The 20,480-nt window shown below is 34.1% G+C and overlaps 1 protein-coding gene across 1 annotated transcript; it reads left to right on the plus strand.

Moving 5' to 3' along the window:
• The first annotated feature begins 583 nt into the window (after positions 1–583).
• Positions 584–19,183, plus strand: net (atonal bHLH transcription factor 8-like protein net). Its single transcript, XM_076124012.1, has 2 exons — positions 584–802; positions 16,635–19,183. The coding sequence occupies exons 1-2, from the start codon at positions 757–759 to the stop codon at positions 17,348–17,350; spliced, it is 762 nt and encodes a 253-aa protein (XP_075980127.1). The 5' UTR covers positions 584–756; the 3' UTR covers positions 17,351–19,183.
• The last annotated feature ends 1,297 nt before the right edge of the window (positions 19,184–20,480 follow it).

Raw genomic sequence — 20,480 nt, forward strand, 5'->3', positions numbered from 1 at the left:
TAATCCACACCTGACTGAGCATATATAAAGTTACGCAATGGTGTGCAATACTTTTTACTGAAAAAATCATAACAGCCATGAGTCGTTATCGTTAGTTAGTCCTTCGTGAGGTCGTCTACACAGAGTAGCGATTTCCTATCTACAGCGGAATAGTTATCGAGAAAAATTGTATGAAAAACTGAACATTACTCTAAGGGTATAGTGCAGAGCATTTTTTTTTAATAATTTTGAATGTCAAATGCTTCCTTTTCTAGAACAACGAGCGTTATCTAAATATCAATTTCATACTAATACAGTCTATTTAAATTCTATATGAAAAACTGATCAAAACCAAACATTGCCGCTAAAGATTTTTTCCAAATAACTTCAAATGTAAACTCGCAACTCGAAAGCTAGCTAGAAAATGACGCTACAGAAGGCTGCAGAATTAGCGAAACCCATTAGAAAAATGTTTAACCGCACGATAAAATGCCACACATATCATTGGGCGCATCTCTAAGGGCGAGACCGGGTTGGCGCCGTGCTTTTTTACCCCGGCTGACTTCGGCCAACTTTATATCATGTTCATCAGTCGCGCGCAGTCACTCACACGGAATGGACGCGCGCACAAACGCACACACACACACTCCCGAACGCGCGCGTTCGTAAATATGACAATAGTGTAGTTTAATAAACTGTGTCTTAATAAGTGCCAATACAAGTTACCTTAAGTGTTGATTGTACAAGGATTTTTTTATTGGATTTGAGGATATAAAAATGTCGAATTTCACGACAGGAGATGCGACGCAGGCTGCTGTCAAAGGTTCGTAACTTTTGACCTGAAATTGTACTTGTCAAATGTGTTGAGGATTTTTTTTGACGTTTCGTGTCAATTTACTTTATGGGTCATTTGATGCAACTTGCAACTATTGACCTATTTTTTTTAATGTCATTTTATATTTTTAATGTTAATTACTTTTTTTATGTATTAATCCGGTTGTAAGTTTTTTGTTGCATTCAACGTCTTTGATGCAGGGTGTTATTATTTGTGCGTGGCAGGCTAATGGTCACACACTTAACTTGATAAGATAATACAAGTTTGTTTTAAAGAAAAAAAACATATGTTCATCGTGACTTTGCTCTTAGATTTATTTATATTTAAAAAGTCTCTTGTCAAAGAATAAACGGTGTTTTGCAAACATACAAATGACTGAAAGTCGCCGACCGTGTCTCTACCCGGAATCGAACCACCGTCACATTATATTGGTACTTATACGGCAATTATCTTTTTGAATATCGAATATTTATTATCAAATATATAAGAAAAGACACTTTAAATTCCGATAAATTATCTCTTTCTGTCTCAACTCTACCTCTTTCTTTTAAATAAGAGCTAAGGGCAAAGTCCAGTCTTCTTAGTTCTTTCAATTCGCAACAGCCTGAACTTATGGAGATGAAATTATTTATTTGTATGCCTCTAATACCTATATGTTTCTCAGTAACTTAATTAACTAATTAAAATAATACTTTTACAAACATTAAATATCAAATATGTACCTAGACATTATAGAACTAAATCACAAAATAATTAAAATTCATGATAAAAGGTTTAGTTTTATGAACTACAGCATTATCTAATAGATATACTATTCGACACTTATTTGCATGTTGTAAACTGTCTTTTAAAGTAAATATTTGCTACAATAAAAAAAAAAACATTTTACAGATTAAAAAAATAAAACCAAGTATTCATAAACACGACTCTATATAAAAAATAAAAATTAAAATTCAATATTAGAACTCTATCGTAGGGATGTCTAAAAACAATGATATGCTATAATTATAAAGCATATAGCATATTACGTAACTTTTAATAAATAGCAACATAAATAGGGGTAACAGAATCTATTAATGCTCTTATGATTTATAATAGGGGTATATTTAGCAAGTTCCTATAAATAGCCAGTACGGAAGCTGCAATACACTTAGAGTCTAATATCACAAATTGACCATAATATCAGATGAAAATTAGCATATTATTTTATCTTTTTATCAATGTCATCTCCCCGAAACGTTTAAAAAATCATGGTCACTGTTTTTCTAAATAACATAGTGTGATAATCTGAACAGATAAAAATAATAGTGCTTAGTTACTGATATGTTTCATAATCATTTCTATAATTACATTTTATTAATAGATTATCTTGAATTAAAAGCTTGTTACTATATTAAGGGAAGAGCCTTATTTAGCCGTCGGACAAGCAAGCTGCCAATAAAAGCCTCTAACTTGAAAAAACTCTTATTTTTTCAAAATAAGGCCAAATATGACATGCATTTTCTCAAAAATATATGATGTTCTAGTCGACCAGGGTTACTGAAATGCGATTTTGAAATTGTAAACTTTTAAACAGTAAAATGATAATGCTAAACTGGAATAAGTAATTTACTTTACGATGAAGAAAGAGACTAAGCTCCTGATCAACCATTAATAAATAAGTATTGGTTAGCTTAAAGGGTGTAAATTTGACAGTTGGTTTTCTTTCATGTACTGTCACTTTATGTATTGCATAGATTATCCTACATTAGCCGCGAAACTTGACCTTCAAATTCAGTAATTTCAGTTTAATAAAGCGCTTAATTTCAACGAGCAGCCGTTATAACAGCCCTATTTTTCAAAAAACAGAAATTCACATCGTAAAATCTATCAATACTAATTATTAATATATTCTAACAAAACAAAAGGGTGCAGGGGTCACAAAAAACACGCACATGCTGGGGTGAAAACAAGTGTATTTGACACCAAGTTACTTATACTATGAAACAAGCGAATTTAGACACAATTCCTTAGTAATAAGGTTTATAAGAACGGCATTTGTTTTCGATGTTTGTACACATGTTACTAGACGGGGGTTTGTTCGTTTTTTTTGTTGTCAATCTCAACCCTGTTAAGTGTTGACTTTTGTATATACGTTTTAAAATATAGAATATGTATAGTTTTGAAGTAAATAGATCTGTTATTTTATGTTTTAGTTGCTCAGTAGATTTTTAGCGCTGTATTAACGAAAATTTTAGCGATAATAAATGTTTATCATTTATTCTCTGGTCTGCCTACCCTTATGTGAAGAAGGCGTGATTTTATGTAAGCACATAAAAAATGTTCTTAAATGTCAAAACTCTTTCTAAAAAAAATTGAACTTAGATCTTTTGTCTCAAAAAATAAATACTTTGGCCAATTTTCTATACGTATATTAGTAGCAAAATAACCCCAAATATTATTAACAAACGCCCTACATTAATCCCCTTTTTATTCTCAAAGAAAAATTCGTTACAATTAAACACACAATTACATAACAAAACAACAGTACAATCGTGTTAGAGGGAGTTGTCGCCACATGTGCTATGACGTCACCGTTGGTACCAGATGTGGACAGCCCTAACACCAGATGTAGTAATCGACATATGTATCTATATTGATTACAATTAGCTGAGTGTTCAACAGCTACTGCATGATAAAAAATAGTGTGAACAATATTAGTACGTTTTGAATAATTAGCTTTTGGCAAATTCTTGTTAAATAAATCAATTCCATTTTACACTTAATGAAGTCGAAAATAAAATGTAAAAAATTTAAAAAATTAAAGACATCTCAGTCTCTGTAACAAAGTAAACCTGTATACCTATTTAAAATGACAAGATTCAGACTCTACTATAAAGAAAAAAAACTGATTTTAAAAACAGAGGCGTAAAACGTTATATAAAAAAGTAATTGCCAGCGATTAAAAAAGAGAAACTAAAGCTAAACTAATTTTCCAAAAATTGCAAAATCATTCGCATCATCTAGCGTCAAAAGATAGCGAGACGAGACAAAAATACGTTCTCATTACAAAACATTACTTTTTTAACTTGTCAACAATCATGGCAGCTCGTCAATATTTTTGGAAAATCATTTTTTCCTGTCAAAACCGAGTGATGATAAAATAAAGGATGTGTGGGCGGTATCTTCACGATACAATCTATCATTATTGGTAACGATTACTAAAAACAGTGCGATAGATAAAAAGAAACCACCCAATCGCAGCCATTGCGTATCGAAGGATAATTACATAAATAACATAATCTGTGCTTGTAATCCGATCGTACGAGTTGTATTACGTTATTTCGATTTTATTTTATTGTTTTATACGAATCAGTTCACGTGCTATTATCAAATTAGTCATAAGCACACGTTTATTTTGAAATCAGCTTGCACTATTGATATTTTGAAATAATTAGAATAAGCTTGCTTCTATCTGCATCTGTAGTTTATGCTACTTTACTGGTCTTCTATGGTTCGTCAAAGTAAACTTTTGTGACATTTTTAAGGTGTTCGCTTATGATCTTTCTCTATTCTATTTTGACACGGAGTAGGCAGTGTCGGAAAAGTATGCCTTATATTCTTGTACTATAGTTCGACCGACATTTTAAAACGGATAGAATTGTGATAAGATACAAACGAAATTTCAACGAATATTCGTTTTCGTTTATTATAGTAAGGCCTCAGTAACGTATAATAGACCTTATTAAGAGTGATGACCTTCTTAGAAACTCTATTCTAAGTTAATTATTTACGGAGATGCCTAAGCTTTCTACCTCAGTTCATTTAAGTTTTGAATAAAAATTCATTAAACCTAATAATAACTTTTTAGATTCCTAGATATCGATTTGAAAAACCCAAAATAACACCTGAATGAGTGTACCTTCATTATCTCTGATAATTTCAGTCTACGTCAAGCATCAGACCAGGTGTCTAAAGTCCGCAATAATTATAATTTTATCAACACACGCGATAAATCAGCAACGATTATTGAAATGCGAAAATATCGACGCGATTACTCATTGGATAGCTCGGTGTTATTGGTACTTTTGCACTGAACACCGCAAATAAATAAATGTTATCTTTGCTAATCAAAGTCCAATGACAATTTTTCATCCATGTTTTTGAAAAAAAAAAAAGCTTTGCTGTTTTTTTTTTATTACATTAAGCCGATCATGAAAAAAAATCATAGGTTAAAAAAAGTGGCCAGTAAAGTCACCTTAATAAAAAAAGATATTCTGTCTATTGACACTGAACATAAACAATTCCCGAACGAATCGGATAAAAAGTCGGGCTTCGGTGTTGCCCTAAAAATACTTCGGGAAAAAATGTCCGTGATAACATTTTTTGCAAGGTTCCGTTTTGTTGCTGATTTTTACGACTGGTGATATTTTGAAACAGCATTCACGTGCTAGGCTGCACGTGCTCGCACCGGATGCGTTATAGTTTGTTTGGGCAATACCTCGTATTCTAGATAAACCTACTGTTTGTACTAACGTATTTTAGAAGCACATGGTGCAAAGTTCAGAACAGAAAAAGTACTTATTACATTTAAGATAAGTTAAGAAACGATTTCTTGGTATCGAAAATTAATAATGTAGGTACTTGTAATCTTTGCAATATTACGCTAATGTAATCTATAAATAGGTTTTAAATCTTTTCTTATCAGCTATTTATCCGTCGTCAGATAATTTAATCGAGAAATAATTCCGATTCGGTGCCATTATTCACTACACAATAAGGACAATTTAATTTGAATCTTTTAAATAGTAAGACACGTCAAATTGACATTATTTTTTGACACAAGACCAGCGACAAACAATACATAGGTAGGTAACTTTTTCAACAATCAAGCCGTTCCTCTAGGCTCTAGTATATCTACTAAAGACCAACAAAACATTAATTTTTAAACAAACAAGCCAATATTAATATTTTTTGCCTGCCTCTGTGGGGCAGTGGTTTAAATCTTCGGGAGGTCGTGGTTTCGATTCCCACACGGAGCAATTATTTGTGCGATCCACAAATAATTGTTTCTGGTCTGGTCGTGCTTTGTGTCCGTTGTTTGTATATTTATAAAAGTTCCCGCGACACAAGAGCAATTCTTAATGCGGGAGTTGACTTTATTAAAAAAAATATTCCAGGCAGAAGTATTATCTAAACAATGCCTATAACTTAAACCTCTGTAATTCCACATTACAGTGTCACGGTTGAATTTATCTTTTTTTTTGTCACGCGAATGTAAGATGGCTAAGGTGACGACATTTGGTTTTCCCAAACTATTCGTGTTCACATATTGAGTGAGTTGAGCCGGAACAATGAACCATACAAGTCTATAATGCTTTATGCTTAACGGAATGTCGTTAATTCGAACTAAGAATTTAGACAAATAATGTTTTCAAGATTTTTAGATCCGCATTTGGTTCGTACACTTCGTACTGAATAATACTTGTACTTTCCGTTATAAATGTTATTTTTAACACAGCATTTTAATAATTGAAAAACGGATTCAATAATTCTAACCCCTTTTGAATTCGCCGCCATTTTTAAAAATCTTTCGGTAAACAAAAGAATCTGTCTATACTAAAATGTTTTGCAAATGCTGATTTAACTTACCTACGTTTTCAAACCATAATCCAGTTCCGCAGGGAAATGCATGATATTCTAATGGAGTATTACTTCGTTATTCTATTTAAGAATTACCTTCTCAAGCTAAAAACAAAAGCTCACCGAAATCTGGCGTCCATATTCTCAAGAATATTTCTGTGCCATCTGGGAGTACTGACCTTGTAAAGTCGTACTCGTTATTGTAAAAATTTAACTCCATCTGTCAACTCACTGCGATCAATTGTTTTATGAAGTCCTTTCAAATGTGGAATAGGTTTTGACATCTGTTCTCTGTGCACCAAATGTTTTAGTTTTTAAGTTGATTAAAAAAAGTTTGCTACTAGGCAGTAAGTAGTTATGCATGTTAAATCCTTGTCTTGCAATAATAATATGTTTTTAATATAGGTACTGATCTGAAATGTCGTAAAAACACATTTTGTGGTGCTGTAAATCAAACGGCGTCGTCAACAAAGTTTTCCATATTTTCTATGGAAAAGTAAGTACTAGTAAGAAAGATAGTTTCTCAATCTCCTTTAGCTGTGTTTATATAAATAGTTAATAATTTCTGCATACACATTAATATTGAAGGGCTGTAGGGAAGCCAAATATATTCTTCGAAAAAAGACAAAGGGAGGAAGCGAACGGGTGGCCAGATACAAAAACAAAAGCTTGGCAACACTTCCCTTGTGTTGCGGATATAAAAAAATAATGTGTATAAAAAGACGTTTAGAAGACATAGAAATGTATTCACATGTTATAAAGGTTCTCAACGAGATTTTCAGGCGATTTTTTAATATAAAACAGGTTCTTTGATATCAGCATTACATATGAGAACTCAAGAAAAGTGATCAGTTATCTGTAGAAGTCTATAGGTGTTATAGAACATGTGTGTTGTGTACATTAACTGAACCTGTAGGGTCCATAAAAGCGCATCACTTAAAAGGTCTAATTGCTTTTATTCCTTCAGGCGCCAAGCTGAACTCTAAAAGCCCTTTGTGTAAATGTAACTCGTAAAACATGGCCGTGCGTAGGCGCACCGTTGCAAATCTATATATTTATCTTATAAGTCTTTACATTTCCAAGCGCTTTCATATCGTTATTTCCGCAGGATACGACTTTTTTATGACATCTCGAATTGTTTGATAAAGAATAGTTTTATATTTATTGCAAAATATATTTATAGGAACGTATAAAAACTTGAAAATGAAATTCTAAAACTAGTCTTTCTAGTGGGTCTGTAATTCTGAGAGTTCAATTGGCTGCGCTCTCGCATCTTGCTTATTGGTGGTTGGTTCGTTACGTTTAGTTATTGCTCTCGGGCGGCGCCGGCGCTAAAAGCGACGTTTACACCGACAGTTTCACGCCTATCTACTTTATAATTACTTTGAAATTAAAGTTATAGAATTAAATTACTTATCCCAGTTTCTTTTAAGTCGAGAATTAATGGATTTTGTCAGACTTTTCAATCAAACCGAATGTGAATGACTTTCACAGGATTATTAAATTAATTAATGAAATTGCTGAATGAGAGAATATTTAGTAAGATATTCTAACGAGATAAAATCAGTGGCCATAACTAAATGGTCAATCATCATTTTACAGAAGCTTAGACACTTCGAAGAAAGATAATCATACGTTTTACGGCGCATAAGTACTTACTACATGGTTAATTATACCATTAATAAAAAAAGAATAATTCTTCAAATCGATTTCTGAACAGTTGCGTCGCATTTCATAAAATAATCTCATATTACGCGCATCCGCGAATGACACCACATAACCTTGTAGGGCTGTCCGATCGCATTTATTTGGATACGCATCGCTGCTTCCGTGATCTACACAATGTGTGATATAAAAAAACGTTTGAATGCGAACTTTGTTACCTTCTTTAACATACTAGTAAAAGGATAGGTACTCATGTGTAAAGATTCTAATAGACTCACACTTTATTATTGAATACATTCTTAGACAGAGAATAATGCATAGTTTCCAACAGGGACAATCTACCGCAGATGAATCAGCTAAGTAATAGTTCCCTACAAAACAAAGGACAATAATAATTATGTAATCATAAATCATTATTGACAACAAGACGTGTGTATAAAACTCATTATTCTTAGAAAAAATCTTCAACTATGCCGATGTTTTTGTTTACACGTGATGTTTACTTCACAAGCGCGCGTCACCACATTCCACGCGCGCCAAACGAGACATTTGCATTAATTTGCTAACGAGAAACGACTGAATTCGAGATTACTTTAAGATAAATTGCTGCCTAATTTAGACGGCGCTTAGCTCTAACTTGTTTCTAAACGATGAATCCGGGAGATGGCGCCTTGCGTTATGCAAACCGATTATATCTACTCAGCATGTAAAGTCGTGAATTCTGACGTAACGCGGTTCGGATTACATACAGTATAGACAAATGTATGTTTTTTGGGAAAGTAAGACGCCCAAATTATAATAGAACTTTTGTTAGTTGCTTGCGTAAAACTTAATTTCATAACGAATCCTCATTTTAATGACACTCACAAATAGTATTGTACTCTACGCCCAATAGGGTTCAGAATTAGAAAGGCATCAACATTTTGTGAGCAAATACTGCGTTATTTTACCAAATAGGTAACATGCACCATCTGGTAAACAGTTTCCGTTGGTCGTACGCGAAATTAACTTTTTTATATGTGCTTTATTTATCGTCATTGAGGCGCCAACGCGAGGTCACGTCGCGAGGCAGATTTGGTGCTAAGAATTCCAAATTCAAAACTATAGAATGTGCAATTATAACACTTCTGTTTTGGTACCTACCTAATTTTATCATTGGGTTTTCTTGAATACAAAACTAACTTAAGTTAACCTATATTGAAAGATTATCAAAGTATAAAGTCTTTATTTATAAATTATTATTAGAACTTGCCAAATTCTATATGTTACACACGCGGCCAGTCCCATTCTAAAAAAAAATGATAAAAATAAAGAAAAAAGTTTAATTCCTAATTCAAAAAGGAGACCGTCGGAATTACGAAGGCAGACACTTTTTAATTCATTTTTAGTAACCCAACCAGTTGCTGGGGGACTAAAATAAATGCTCAAAAAAAACTAAATTCAGTATTTTGAATAATTTTGGGCGCATAGGGAATTAATGTGTATTATTTTTCATAATCTCGTACAGTTACCGAAAGAGTGAGACGACTCGTCTAGACATGGACAATCTCGTATTTAAGTGTTGTCAATACAATAAAAAAAAACATTGTCAATAGTTTTAGTTTGGAACATGTATTCTTTAAAAAAAATAGTACCCGCAGAAGCCATGATTAGTAAATTAGGAAGAAACAAAAATATGTTAACTCTAAAAAATATACTTCCTATTGGTTTAACTTACGCATTATTTTCAATACATCAAAACATCTGTAAAAACGCAAAATGCTAATATAATAGCTGAAAGCAAAACACGCACTAACTTGATTAATGACCGTATTCAAAATGCTCTCGTTCACAACATCTTCACACTATTCTTCTAACCCGACTTCACGCATAAATAGGTTAGTACAATCACCCCCAAAATACCTAACATACATCTGTTAACTAACACCACAAACCATTTATCTTAAATAAGTAGAATTTTTATATAAAAAAATATATTTCCATGTTGTTTTCGCAGTTTGAAAAATGACCTCGGTGCATATTTTTCTCTCTAACTGTACCACGCTGGCTCCCCAATATCGTATAATGAGGTTCTTTTATAGGCGGAAATGTTAGCATAAGCTTAGGTTTTATTCAAATCCAGGCCATCGGCGTTTCGAAATAAATGACTGCTGCCAAAATGTCACGGCGATGCAATTTTTCTATCATCACCAGGTGGTTTTATCCATTAAACATCTTATCGAATATGAATAGAAAAAATGCTACCGAACATCTTTTAAAATTTAGATTCTTTTTTGCAGCCGCTAGGCGTCGCAACGTTTAGTTTTTTTTAATTTTAATATCATTGAGTTTGAAATAATGAATTGAGTAGTTTTTGTTTTAATATATCACAGTCATGCAGACTAGCAATCACCTAATTAATAGAAGACTTTTGATGATGCATCGCAAGCCTTGAATGTTTAAAACAAAAGGCATAAAAAGCCCGCAAATCTATTCCATAGACAAATTGAATTCTTCAATATGGCGGTAAAAAGGAAGTGTACAAACAACAGATAATAAAGGAGGTCCACATACTTTTTTTCTATAGGCACGTGGCGGCCAGGTGGTGTACAGACACGAATGTTGAGTCTACATGAGCAAAACAATGGAGTATTTTGACTCCATCGGACACCACAGCACACAGTTGCAATGTTTGAACAGTTGGTAACAATGGTCCTACTATTTTTCAATCCGAGGGGAGCCAGTGTTATAACATAATAATGTTGTAATATAGGCTGAGTACATTGATACTGGAAAATTTTTCGGTTCATACATCCGCTTCGATCGAAGAACATTAATTTTATGAATATTTTTTTTTAATTTTATGGTCCTAAAATCTTTTATGCTGAAGCTTTAGTATTAGTTGTGTAATCCTGTATGTAGGTATGTATTTTTACCTTAAGGTTACTGGTCAACCTGATGTCAAAATTCTTTAAACTGTCCGAATAGCCTTTGACATCGCTTAACGACTGTTATCTTAATCACAGCAACCTTTGACACTTGACGGAGGTCACCTTTCTGTGGAATGTCCGCACCAAGGGTTGCTTAACTTGAATTAAATCACAAACCAATAACCTGGTACCTAACACTATAAAAGTCTCAAGATTTTACGAAAGTAAAAAGAAATCGTCTACTTCACAACTTAACAAATTGGAATGTATTTCATTTATCTACCATCAGTGTAAGTACATAACATATTGTTTATCGTATAAACTAGAACACGAGTAAATCAAAAGTCGTTGTAGAACTACAGATGTGCGGATCGATCGCACGAAATTTCTAAGAAACGCAACCCCCGTGTGAATATGTAATCGGAAGGCGGCGCCATGAATGTCACTACTGACTACACACTACAACCTTTTATTTTAATACCTGTTATTATCCAGATGTACGAATGCACATCACTAGCTTGTCTATAGTATAAAAAAGTAAAAAGCATAAAGCTAGAACCACTTCACTCCATCTTTTCCATAGTCAGATAACTTTATTTCAGGAATCATTTTAACAATTTCATCATTGTTTAGCTTCGTGCCAAAACTAATTTTAATTTAGTTAGCTCAGCTCTACTTTAGTTTTTAATGCTTATTCGTAAACTCTACTCTCTACGCTACTCATTTCTATAAGTCTCTAAAAGCAAATTGTAGTATTATTTGTAACTTTCCGAGTCTTGTTTAGTAGAAAAGAAGGTGTAATGACTTGGATAATATGTCAAACTTAATAATAAAAGATCTAGAACATTTAAATCTTACAAAATACTTTAAATTAGGCATCAAAGAATAAATTTAATTGACATCTAACATAGCAAATGTCGTCAAGAATAAAAACTTGTTTAGTGTTGTACCTGTACTGTTTAAAACACATTGTAATTAGTTAGTAGCCAAAGAAGCGGTATTTAGTACCTCATAGGTAACGGCGACTGGCCGGCGCCCGCCGCACAGTCGCGTCGCATACGTGACTAATGTAACGATCCTGCAGCCACTACCCGACGTGGGATTCGATTCCCTGATCCAACAATTTATTCCTAGACTGTAATATGACAATTGGTGTCTTGTTTCGATAGCTGATACAGTCTTGGGAAACTAGAGTTTTAGTACTGTATGAAGTAAAGATGCACGATTTAATTCAGATTGTTTTTTGTGTTTTAAATATTTTAATCTTACGTAAACCTGTTCATCTGACAAAGACTCAATTTGAAAGTATTAAGTAATTTGCTAAAAATAAATAGTAAAGAAATCTAATGGGTTAATCGTACAGCAGTATTGCACAGGCCACTATGGCGCCATTCCTAATGCTTGTTCGGTGAAAGTCGTAACATCACGACTTCTCATACATTAAGCTTAGGGGACCGTGCGAATGTACAGCGGACACAACGTATTAGTCTGTTTTTTTTTCATCAAGTGACCGCTCATCAATTTCTCATTTCGTTCACGTAAACGAAATCTAACTACAAACGAAATATTATATCCTCAGATACTGATTACTCCGGTAACTAACACAGGCACATCACTATTTTGTGGTTTTCTAAATTCAAATCGGGAATAAAATTAGGCTGCATTTAAAGAAAAGGAGATTTCGAACTTCGATTTCAAAGTGATACATTTTTATTTCTTTATAGGTACGTTGCATTCAAAAGCTAATAAAAAAATCTGATCTTGTTTTAAAAACAACATTTTTTTCCTACGGGCTCTTTTGGGTTCTGTGAAATTTGGCGCCAGATCAGTATCTAGACGCATCGCCGTGCCTTATCGGATGAGATCGACACCCATTCAAAGGCGAGAGGTCTATAGCGCGGCTTTTACTCTTTGTTTTAATACCGCACTCTGAAGGGCCGTAATGAGCCGACCGGACCCTTACGACCCGAATCTTATTTTACTGTTCGACGTCAATGATATATTATCATCGTTCCGAATTTACATACGAGCTATTTTACAACGAATTTCTTCTTTTTATCGGATACTCAAACGTTTCTCCATGTAGAGTCTTTGGTAGAGTTGTTTTGTCGACTTTTTCTATAGCCGTTATGTTCTACAATCGTAGTTTTAGTGAAATCGATTTGGATTTTGATTTTTCAACAATGTGTCAAATTATTTTATTTTCTAAATTGTATCATTAACTTTCGAATCAATTTGCTTTGAATCACGATTTGGAACACTATTTAAATACTAACATCTACCCACATACCTATGTTTCATTATAGAAACAAAGAAATTCTCCATAACGATTAAAACTCATACGTAGGCGGTGCTGTCTAAGCTCTATCCAATCTTTTTTATCGGTATAAAAACACCTGTAGTGTGAGAAGCTTCGTGAACGCGACTTAGTCGAGTCACAATGTTTATATACAATCAATCGACATCGCATCGTCATTATTACGTGACGATAAGGTTGAAAATCGTTTAAATCTATCGTATTGAACGGTAAAATGTTTTGTTAAGTTGGAACGCCTCTCCGGCGCCGCGGCCACCCGATTATGAGCAATAAACTAATTCCGGTAGCGGGCCCATTAAGAATGTACGATTATACGTATTAGTAAGTATTCGCTTCACTAGCGTCGGCGTCTATGGTGTACGGATGTCATTACTATTTTGAATTTGGAAAAGCTTTGTCACGTGACATGCATTTGACAGGTGGTTGGCGCCAAATAAATTGTATTGTTCGCCTCCATTAGTTGAACTTTACCGTGAAAGTTTATGAGCTACGAGTTGCATGAATGATTTTGATTCCCATACCTATTAATAAAGTGAAATATAACTAGTCTGGCTATTTGTAATAATGTTGATTCTTGCTTTTATATTGGTAATATCCGTTGAGATCGTTATTTATGTTTCCTTGAAAATATTAAGATTACTGTTAGAGCACGTTTTGTAGGATATGCAAGACTCACCAAAACATAAATGATAGTCGGATTCCATATTGAAACCAGATCCATTCTAAGTTTAACAACAATTAAAAAATCCGCCATAAAAATACCTATAAATATATTTTTATTTTTCCAATTTCATAGGTATAATAACATTTGGGAAAACCATCAATACAAAAATGTAAATCGTTTATTCGTGTAATATAAATACGAATATTTTAGTTTGGAATGCGGACCATGTAAAATAATATGATAAAATAACAATCGTCGGCGCGCCTGCCCATATGGACTCAAACCTGTTTCATATTGTTAATAAATACATGCATACCAACATAATGTTGTTAGACGCACATGAGATTAATAACTTCGAGATATTTCTTGTGCGAATAACGCTAATCGTAATTTAAACCATATTAATATTATTTTAGACCTTTCTCTTTTTAAAGAAAATTTAAGTGAAATTTTGAATTGTTTTGCACAAGACAGTCAGATCAGTCTTTGTTCTTATAATAAAAGTTTATGAACGATCCATATATTCATTGACCATCTTGCTTTTCTATGCAGTAATTCGTTTTTGTTAGGACGGCTGACCCCATCACCATATTGGATGAGATTCATAGCACGGAAGGAGAGAACACTCTTAATTTTGTTGCGCTTACCGTGCTTGAAATGATCTGTGGGTTAAGCAACCCTTGGCGCAGCCATTCTATATATTGGTGACCTCCCAGTGGTATTTGAACTGGGCGTCTCCGTGCTTCGAAAGGCAAGTTAAAAATATCGGTTGTTGTCTATTAAGAAGTCATGTCAAATGCCTTCGGCTTGAACAACCTTGACACTAGGTTGACCACTTACCACTTACCATACGATAAGAAGAAACAATACAGGAGATATCGAGATCTTGCATTTGATCTTAACACGTGATAATTATTTGGCAATTTGACACAGGCAGTCATCTCATGTATAGTATGGTATGACGTCACGTGCGCAAGCGCCGGCGCCAAGCGACTGGCTCCACGCTCAACCTTGTCCTACCCATACGATTTTATTAGAAAAAAAAGTCGATGATCATTTTATCTCTTCGTTATCGATTAATTTTAAATACAGTGTGAATATTGGGTAATTTCGTGGGTATTTCCATATGAAAATTGATCTAAGAGATGACAATAAAATATTCTATTTTCGTTTTTAAATTTGCTATCTGTAATTTTATACGGTGCAGATGTTTGTGTTAGGATATATTTTAGTGAAGGAAAACGGCATACTTAGTGCCAATTATTGTGGGTTTATTGTTAAAGCCATATCTTATTACAATAGCGAAATTCCCAGATCTACTGATTAACTAAATACGATAATGTCCGCCAAGCAACAATTACGTAAAAAGTTTTCACTATCAAATAATACTTTTCTGAAGAAACTATTTGGAGACTTTGAAACGTCGTAATTTTGAGACTCTACTAAAACTTCACTAACATTCGAAAATTTTAATTTTAAAAGGGCCCAACTCATATAAGCTTACATAACACTTAAGCCAAAACTACAATTCATCATCAAATTAAAACTACAATATTCATTTTATCAAAATATCCGATACTTAACCTCTATCTGTCTCTAAGTTGACTGAGCACAAATGAGATAATCACATGTCCTATGCAGTAGTTTTATACATACTATATACAGTGCATGTACATACATAGTGTATAAATAAGGCTGTTTTAATTATTGTTTATTTATATTCATAGACGGCCATTAGATCCACGGTGACGAGCGGGCGCGACGTGTCCCCTTATACCGTGTGTGGTCATGAGTACAGCGGTTAATATCACCAAGAACCTGAGTTTAAAACGGTTTGAACCACTTTGATACTAGGTTGTCCACTAAACATACGATAAAATAAGAAGTTTAAAAAACACTTTGATATCACATTACCTTTGTACATAGTTCCTGCACATTTCATTCTATCTTATTGTAGTTCTTTGGGGCTCAACAATTCACCAAAAGATCACTATGTGTCTATACTGAAATAAGGAGTAATAATCCTATAATTCATCTTCAAATGTAATATCCGACTCTAGATAAAAATATCCTATGTGTTACTTGTCTATATAAGCTATCAGTGTACCAAATCTAAAAGAGTAATAAATATACAATGTAGTACATACATAGTACTTACGAACTTTCACACTTATTATACTGGTAGGATTTTAGCGTTATACATATTTCACATAGCACCTATTGGCTACAACGTTAAGTTTCCTGGCTCCACGGTACACTTTAAGAGGCGAGTCACATCGTGTGCAATGTAACGAGTGTCGGCGCCGTTTGTGGCCGCCTTTTTGCTTCGTGCTCATGCCCAGCTTCCGCCGCTAACATTACTTCTAATAACGATCCTTAATCCTACGTCGATGGCAATTAAAAACGATTTATTCGAGTGTTGTTACAGAAAAAACGTGGCTTTATAGTGTCAAATAAGGTTTGTTAGGCGACTTGTTTATGATTAGGGATTGTAATACGGGTGACTCATGTTTAGTTTAGCAAAAGGAATATACGGTGCTTTTGTAAAAACTTAAAAATTAAGTAAAATTACACAAATTAGATGTTAGAAAGTAAATTTGATGAAGCTTCAAATATTCTAACAGATTTTTCTTATTGTTACAGAGCGCATTCTGGAGCGAGACGCTGGCTTCGTGTCTGGAGGTGATGACGATGACTCCTGCTCCGGCCCAGCCCACTCCGACGACTCCGGAGTCAGGCTCGTGGAGTCCGACTCCAGGGTCAAGCGCCCCCGCACCCCCACAAGGTGCCAACCACCAAAAAAACGGATCCGGCTAAACTCCAGGGAAGACATTGCCAGCCCTGAAAGCGATACCCCCGCCAGCCCCTTCAGACCCTGGTCTTTCACCGAAGAACCTCAAAGAGAACCTTTATCTTTAGTCAAGAAGGAAAGCAGTTTATTACGACAAAGGCGGAGACCTTTAGAACCGCCTCCACCACCTCCCGTGGCAGAGCCGCCGGGACCTCCCAGAGTTCCACCCCACCCAGGAGTAGTCGAACCTTATACGGAGAAGGCCAAGCCTAGGGAACAGAGGAACTACAAGAACATGACAAGAGAAAGGAGAATAGAAGCAAATGCGAGAGAAAGAACGAGAGTTCACACCATCAGCGCTGCCTTCGATACGTTGAGGCGGTCCGTACCTTCCTACAGCCACAACCAGAAACTTTCAAAGCTATCTGTGTTACGGATAGCGTGCGCGTACATTGCTGCGCTGTCAGCGGCAATAGATCCCGAAGCTGATCTTTCGACGGCAGTGGATCAGGTCACGCACACGATACACACCGAAGGCAAGCTTAGAAAGAAGAAGGATGACCCGTGAATAGACTGAAACATCAACTTTTGTGCTCAATCGTGGTCCGTTTCTGTTTGCAACGACTGTTTCCTCAGAGGGGTATACGAGTTTTACACCCAAGTTTAAGAGACTTATGTTCCAAGTAATAGGGGACGAGTTTGGTGGATCCAATCGTTGTTCTATTGCCAAAAATACATCGACGAAATGTTATGCTGTTGCATTGACTTCGGGAATCCAAGGCAATGAGCCCGGAAACTGATTAGGATAGCATACTTTTTCAATTAAAACCGTCCTGCGAAGCCTATTCTCTGCTCTACTATGTTTAGTACAAAAATGACAATAATATTGGTATTGAAAAATAAATTTATAATGAATTGGTGAAAGGACTAGTAAAAGTTGGTAAGGACCATTTATGTAAGAATTCTGCATAGCAAAGCTTTTAGGCTCTTGTAAAATCGTTTAATGAATCTCAAATGCGTACTGGCAGTACATAAAAATAGTAAAAAAGACACCAAGTTTAATGTTCAAATAGGCTTAGATACATTGACAATATTTCCCAAGGTTTTAATCAAAGCTATATGCAATTTAATCTTTAGAATTCATTGTTGAAAATAATGCGTAAGGTTCAAAAAATTTTCATATTTCGAATGCGAATTCACACATTTTTCTGATCATGTAAAACAGGCTTGTGACCATAGACCAAGAAGATTTTTCTTTCATTGTAATCGGCCTAGTACAAATTGTAATGTTCCTATTTCATTTCCGTTCATCTAGTACAGATCTCGGGTTAAATCGATTCCTATTATTGTGTAAACTAATTTTATCAGGACTGGTAATAATAGCAGTAGTATCCATTATTGTTAAAAAAACAAAAACATAAATTCTTCGGCTATTTAGAAAAAATGTTAACCAACCACAGTCCAGTATTACATTAAGGCGTAAAGTTTTAAAACAGTGTAAATTGTATGTATTTATGGCTTTAATACAATTATATTTATTAAAATCGAGTCAATAATTTTAAGTGCAAACTGTATAAAAATATTTAGTGTAAGAAAAATGTTGCATTTTGTAAATAATTAGTTTTTATTTGTAAATGTAGTTAGGACCACTGTTTTGTTTGATAAACTCGTCAAGGCATTACTTTTGATAAACAACAGATACAAATGATAACAAAAAATAACGTTTTTTCCTTGTAACTATCTGTTAAATATTACCACTCGGTTTTATTTTGGTTTGCCGGTGACATCGTGACGTCATACATGGTCTTGTAAGACATTTGACATCTGTGGCGAACAAAACGGCGTTTGTAGAGGTCGTTTCATCGGCAAACTTATTAACACGAGTTATATTTATCTATCTATTGTCTGCAGTCTATTTGTCGATTTTTATCTTCTCAAAATACCGAATGGTCATGTTTAAAGATTGTAATAGTTATATTCAATAATAAATTTTTTTTTTCCAGTTTGACTCCGTTACTAAGTAAATTAAGTGCTACAAATATGTAGTGAAATGCCTTGAACACGTATTGTGATACAATTATTGTAAATATAATAATTATAAGTTCGTCACACTGTTGAGTCTGATGTGGATATTATAACAGCTTAAATTTACCGTCTATTCAAATAAAGAGTATATTAGTATTATTTAAATTTCATTGTATACAAACGTTTCGAAATGCTGATCAACTCCGCTCGAATTCTTTGATTAAACTGATCAATTTATTGGTCAATTATATTATTATTTGATCAATAACTGTAAATGTTGTGTAAAATGGAATATAAATAAATATAACATATTCTCTTTGATGGTGCATAAATATTTCAAATATATAATTAGAAATAGAAAAGAGAAATAAAAGAAGCGAAGTAAAACATTATGGCCGTTGTTTTATTTATTTCCTATTATTTGATGCAGCCAAGTATATTGAAGAAAGTAGTAAAATCTTATGTAGATTATACTATATGATTGACGAAACCGAAAAAAACTGACACATAGCTATAATTCCCAATATAAGTCTATCATCTTTTAATATAGATCCAAATATGGAACAGAAAACAAATAGTCCCAGTAGCAAGGACGATTGGCGATAACCATTTTAGAGACTCACTGCCTGTGTAAAAAAGTGCCTGTAAGAGTTACCACTGCAATTGATATTATTCTGTTCTACGACATATTGATTTATATTATTTTAACGTAGGTGTAAGCCATTTTTGAGACGGTATACAGAAGATTCTCTATGAAGGCAAAACTTCTGAATAGATTTCAGCAGGCAGATTGTAACCAGGATTATTACACCAGAGGAATCTTGTGCTATTTTTTACAAAGATGTTAGAAGCAAACTAGCAATAAAAAAATGCATGAAAACCAATAGGCGCCGTAAACGGACGCTGAGTAGAGACAACATTTTTAAGCACAGAGAATAGCACTACAGATAAATAAATGTAATAAGTATTGTTTAATAAGCCTCAATAAATAAAAACAAGTGAAGGAAATAGTCGAAATAGGATTTCGTTTTTAAAATGGCGAATCAAACGACGCCCCTAATGAACAACTGTGTATGATATCGCCGGAAAGCCACAAACTAGGAAGTGGGTGGAATTGGACATCTGTCAGTAGTACAATAGGGTCTTTTATCATCCCAGGTGTAGACTGATAACATGGCACGTGCTTTTATGTCAATATGCTTAGATCTATATTAATAGCAACCCCTCTTCGCGTTGTTTGAATTGGGATTTGACGGTTAGAGATTGGGAAATAGCATTTAGTGTACGATTTTGTATTCCTGGTTGTGTAGTAGAGGAGCTATTGATTCTAATTATTATTTTGCGATTGGAAAAATAAATTCTGCAGCAATTAAGCAACGAACATAATAACTTAAATTTTAAATTTGACGTGAAGGACAGTTTAAGTGCACTGGGAAAGTTATGCAAATTCGTCACCTTTAAACTTGGTTGATTTAACTTTAGGTTGGTTTTAAGTGCATAAAGGGAGGCTGAGGCATATTATTATAAACTCATAATCGTTAACCAAGTTACGGTAACAATTTTACGCAAACGTAACGAAAAAAGTAAATTGCAGCGCTATCTATGGTCGAGTAGAAATATCAAATAGGTTTCGTCTTATGTTCCTTTCGACTCACTAGATGGCGTTAGTGTGC

The sequence above is a fragment of the Anticarsia gemmatalis genome, chromosome 16 (genome assembly GCF_050436995.1).
Source record: "Anticarsia gemmatalis isolate Benzon Research Colony breed Stoneville strain chromosome 16, ilAntGemm2 primary, whole genome shotgun sequence".
Classification (NCBI taxonomy): Eukaryota; Metazoa; Arthropoda; class Insecta; order Lepidoptera; family Erebidae; genus Anticarsia; species Anticarsia gemmatalis.

Bases quoted from the DNA above. Each gene is read 5' to 3' on its own strand.
- net (XM_076124012.1), top strand. From the start codon at position 757: ATGTCGAATTTCACGACAGGAGATGCGACGCAGGCTGCTGTCAAAG. The intron at 803-16,634 runs GTTCGTAACTTT...TTATTGTTACAG, and splicing joins GACGCAGGCTGCTGTCAAAG to AGCGCATTCTGGAGCGAGAC.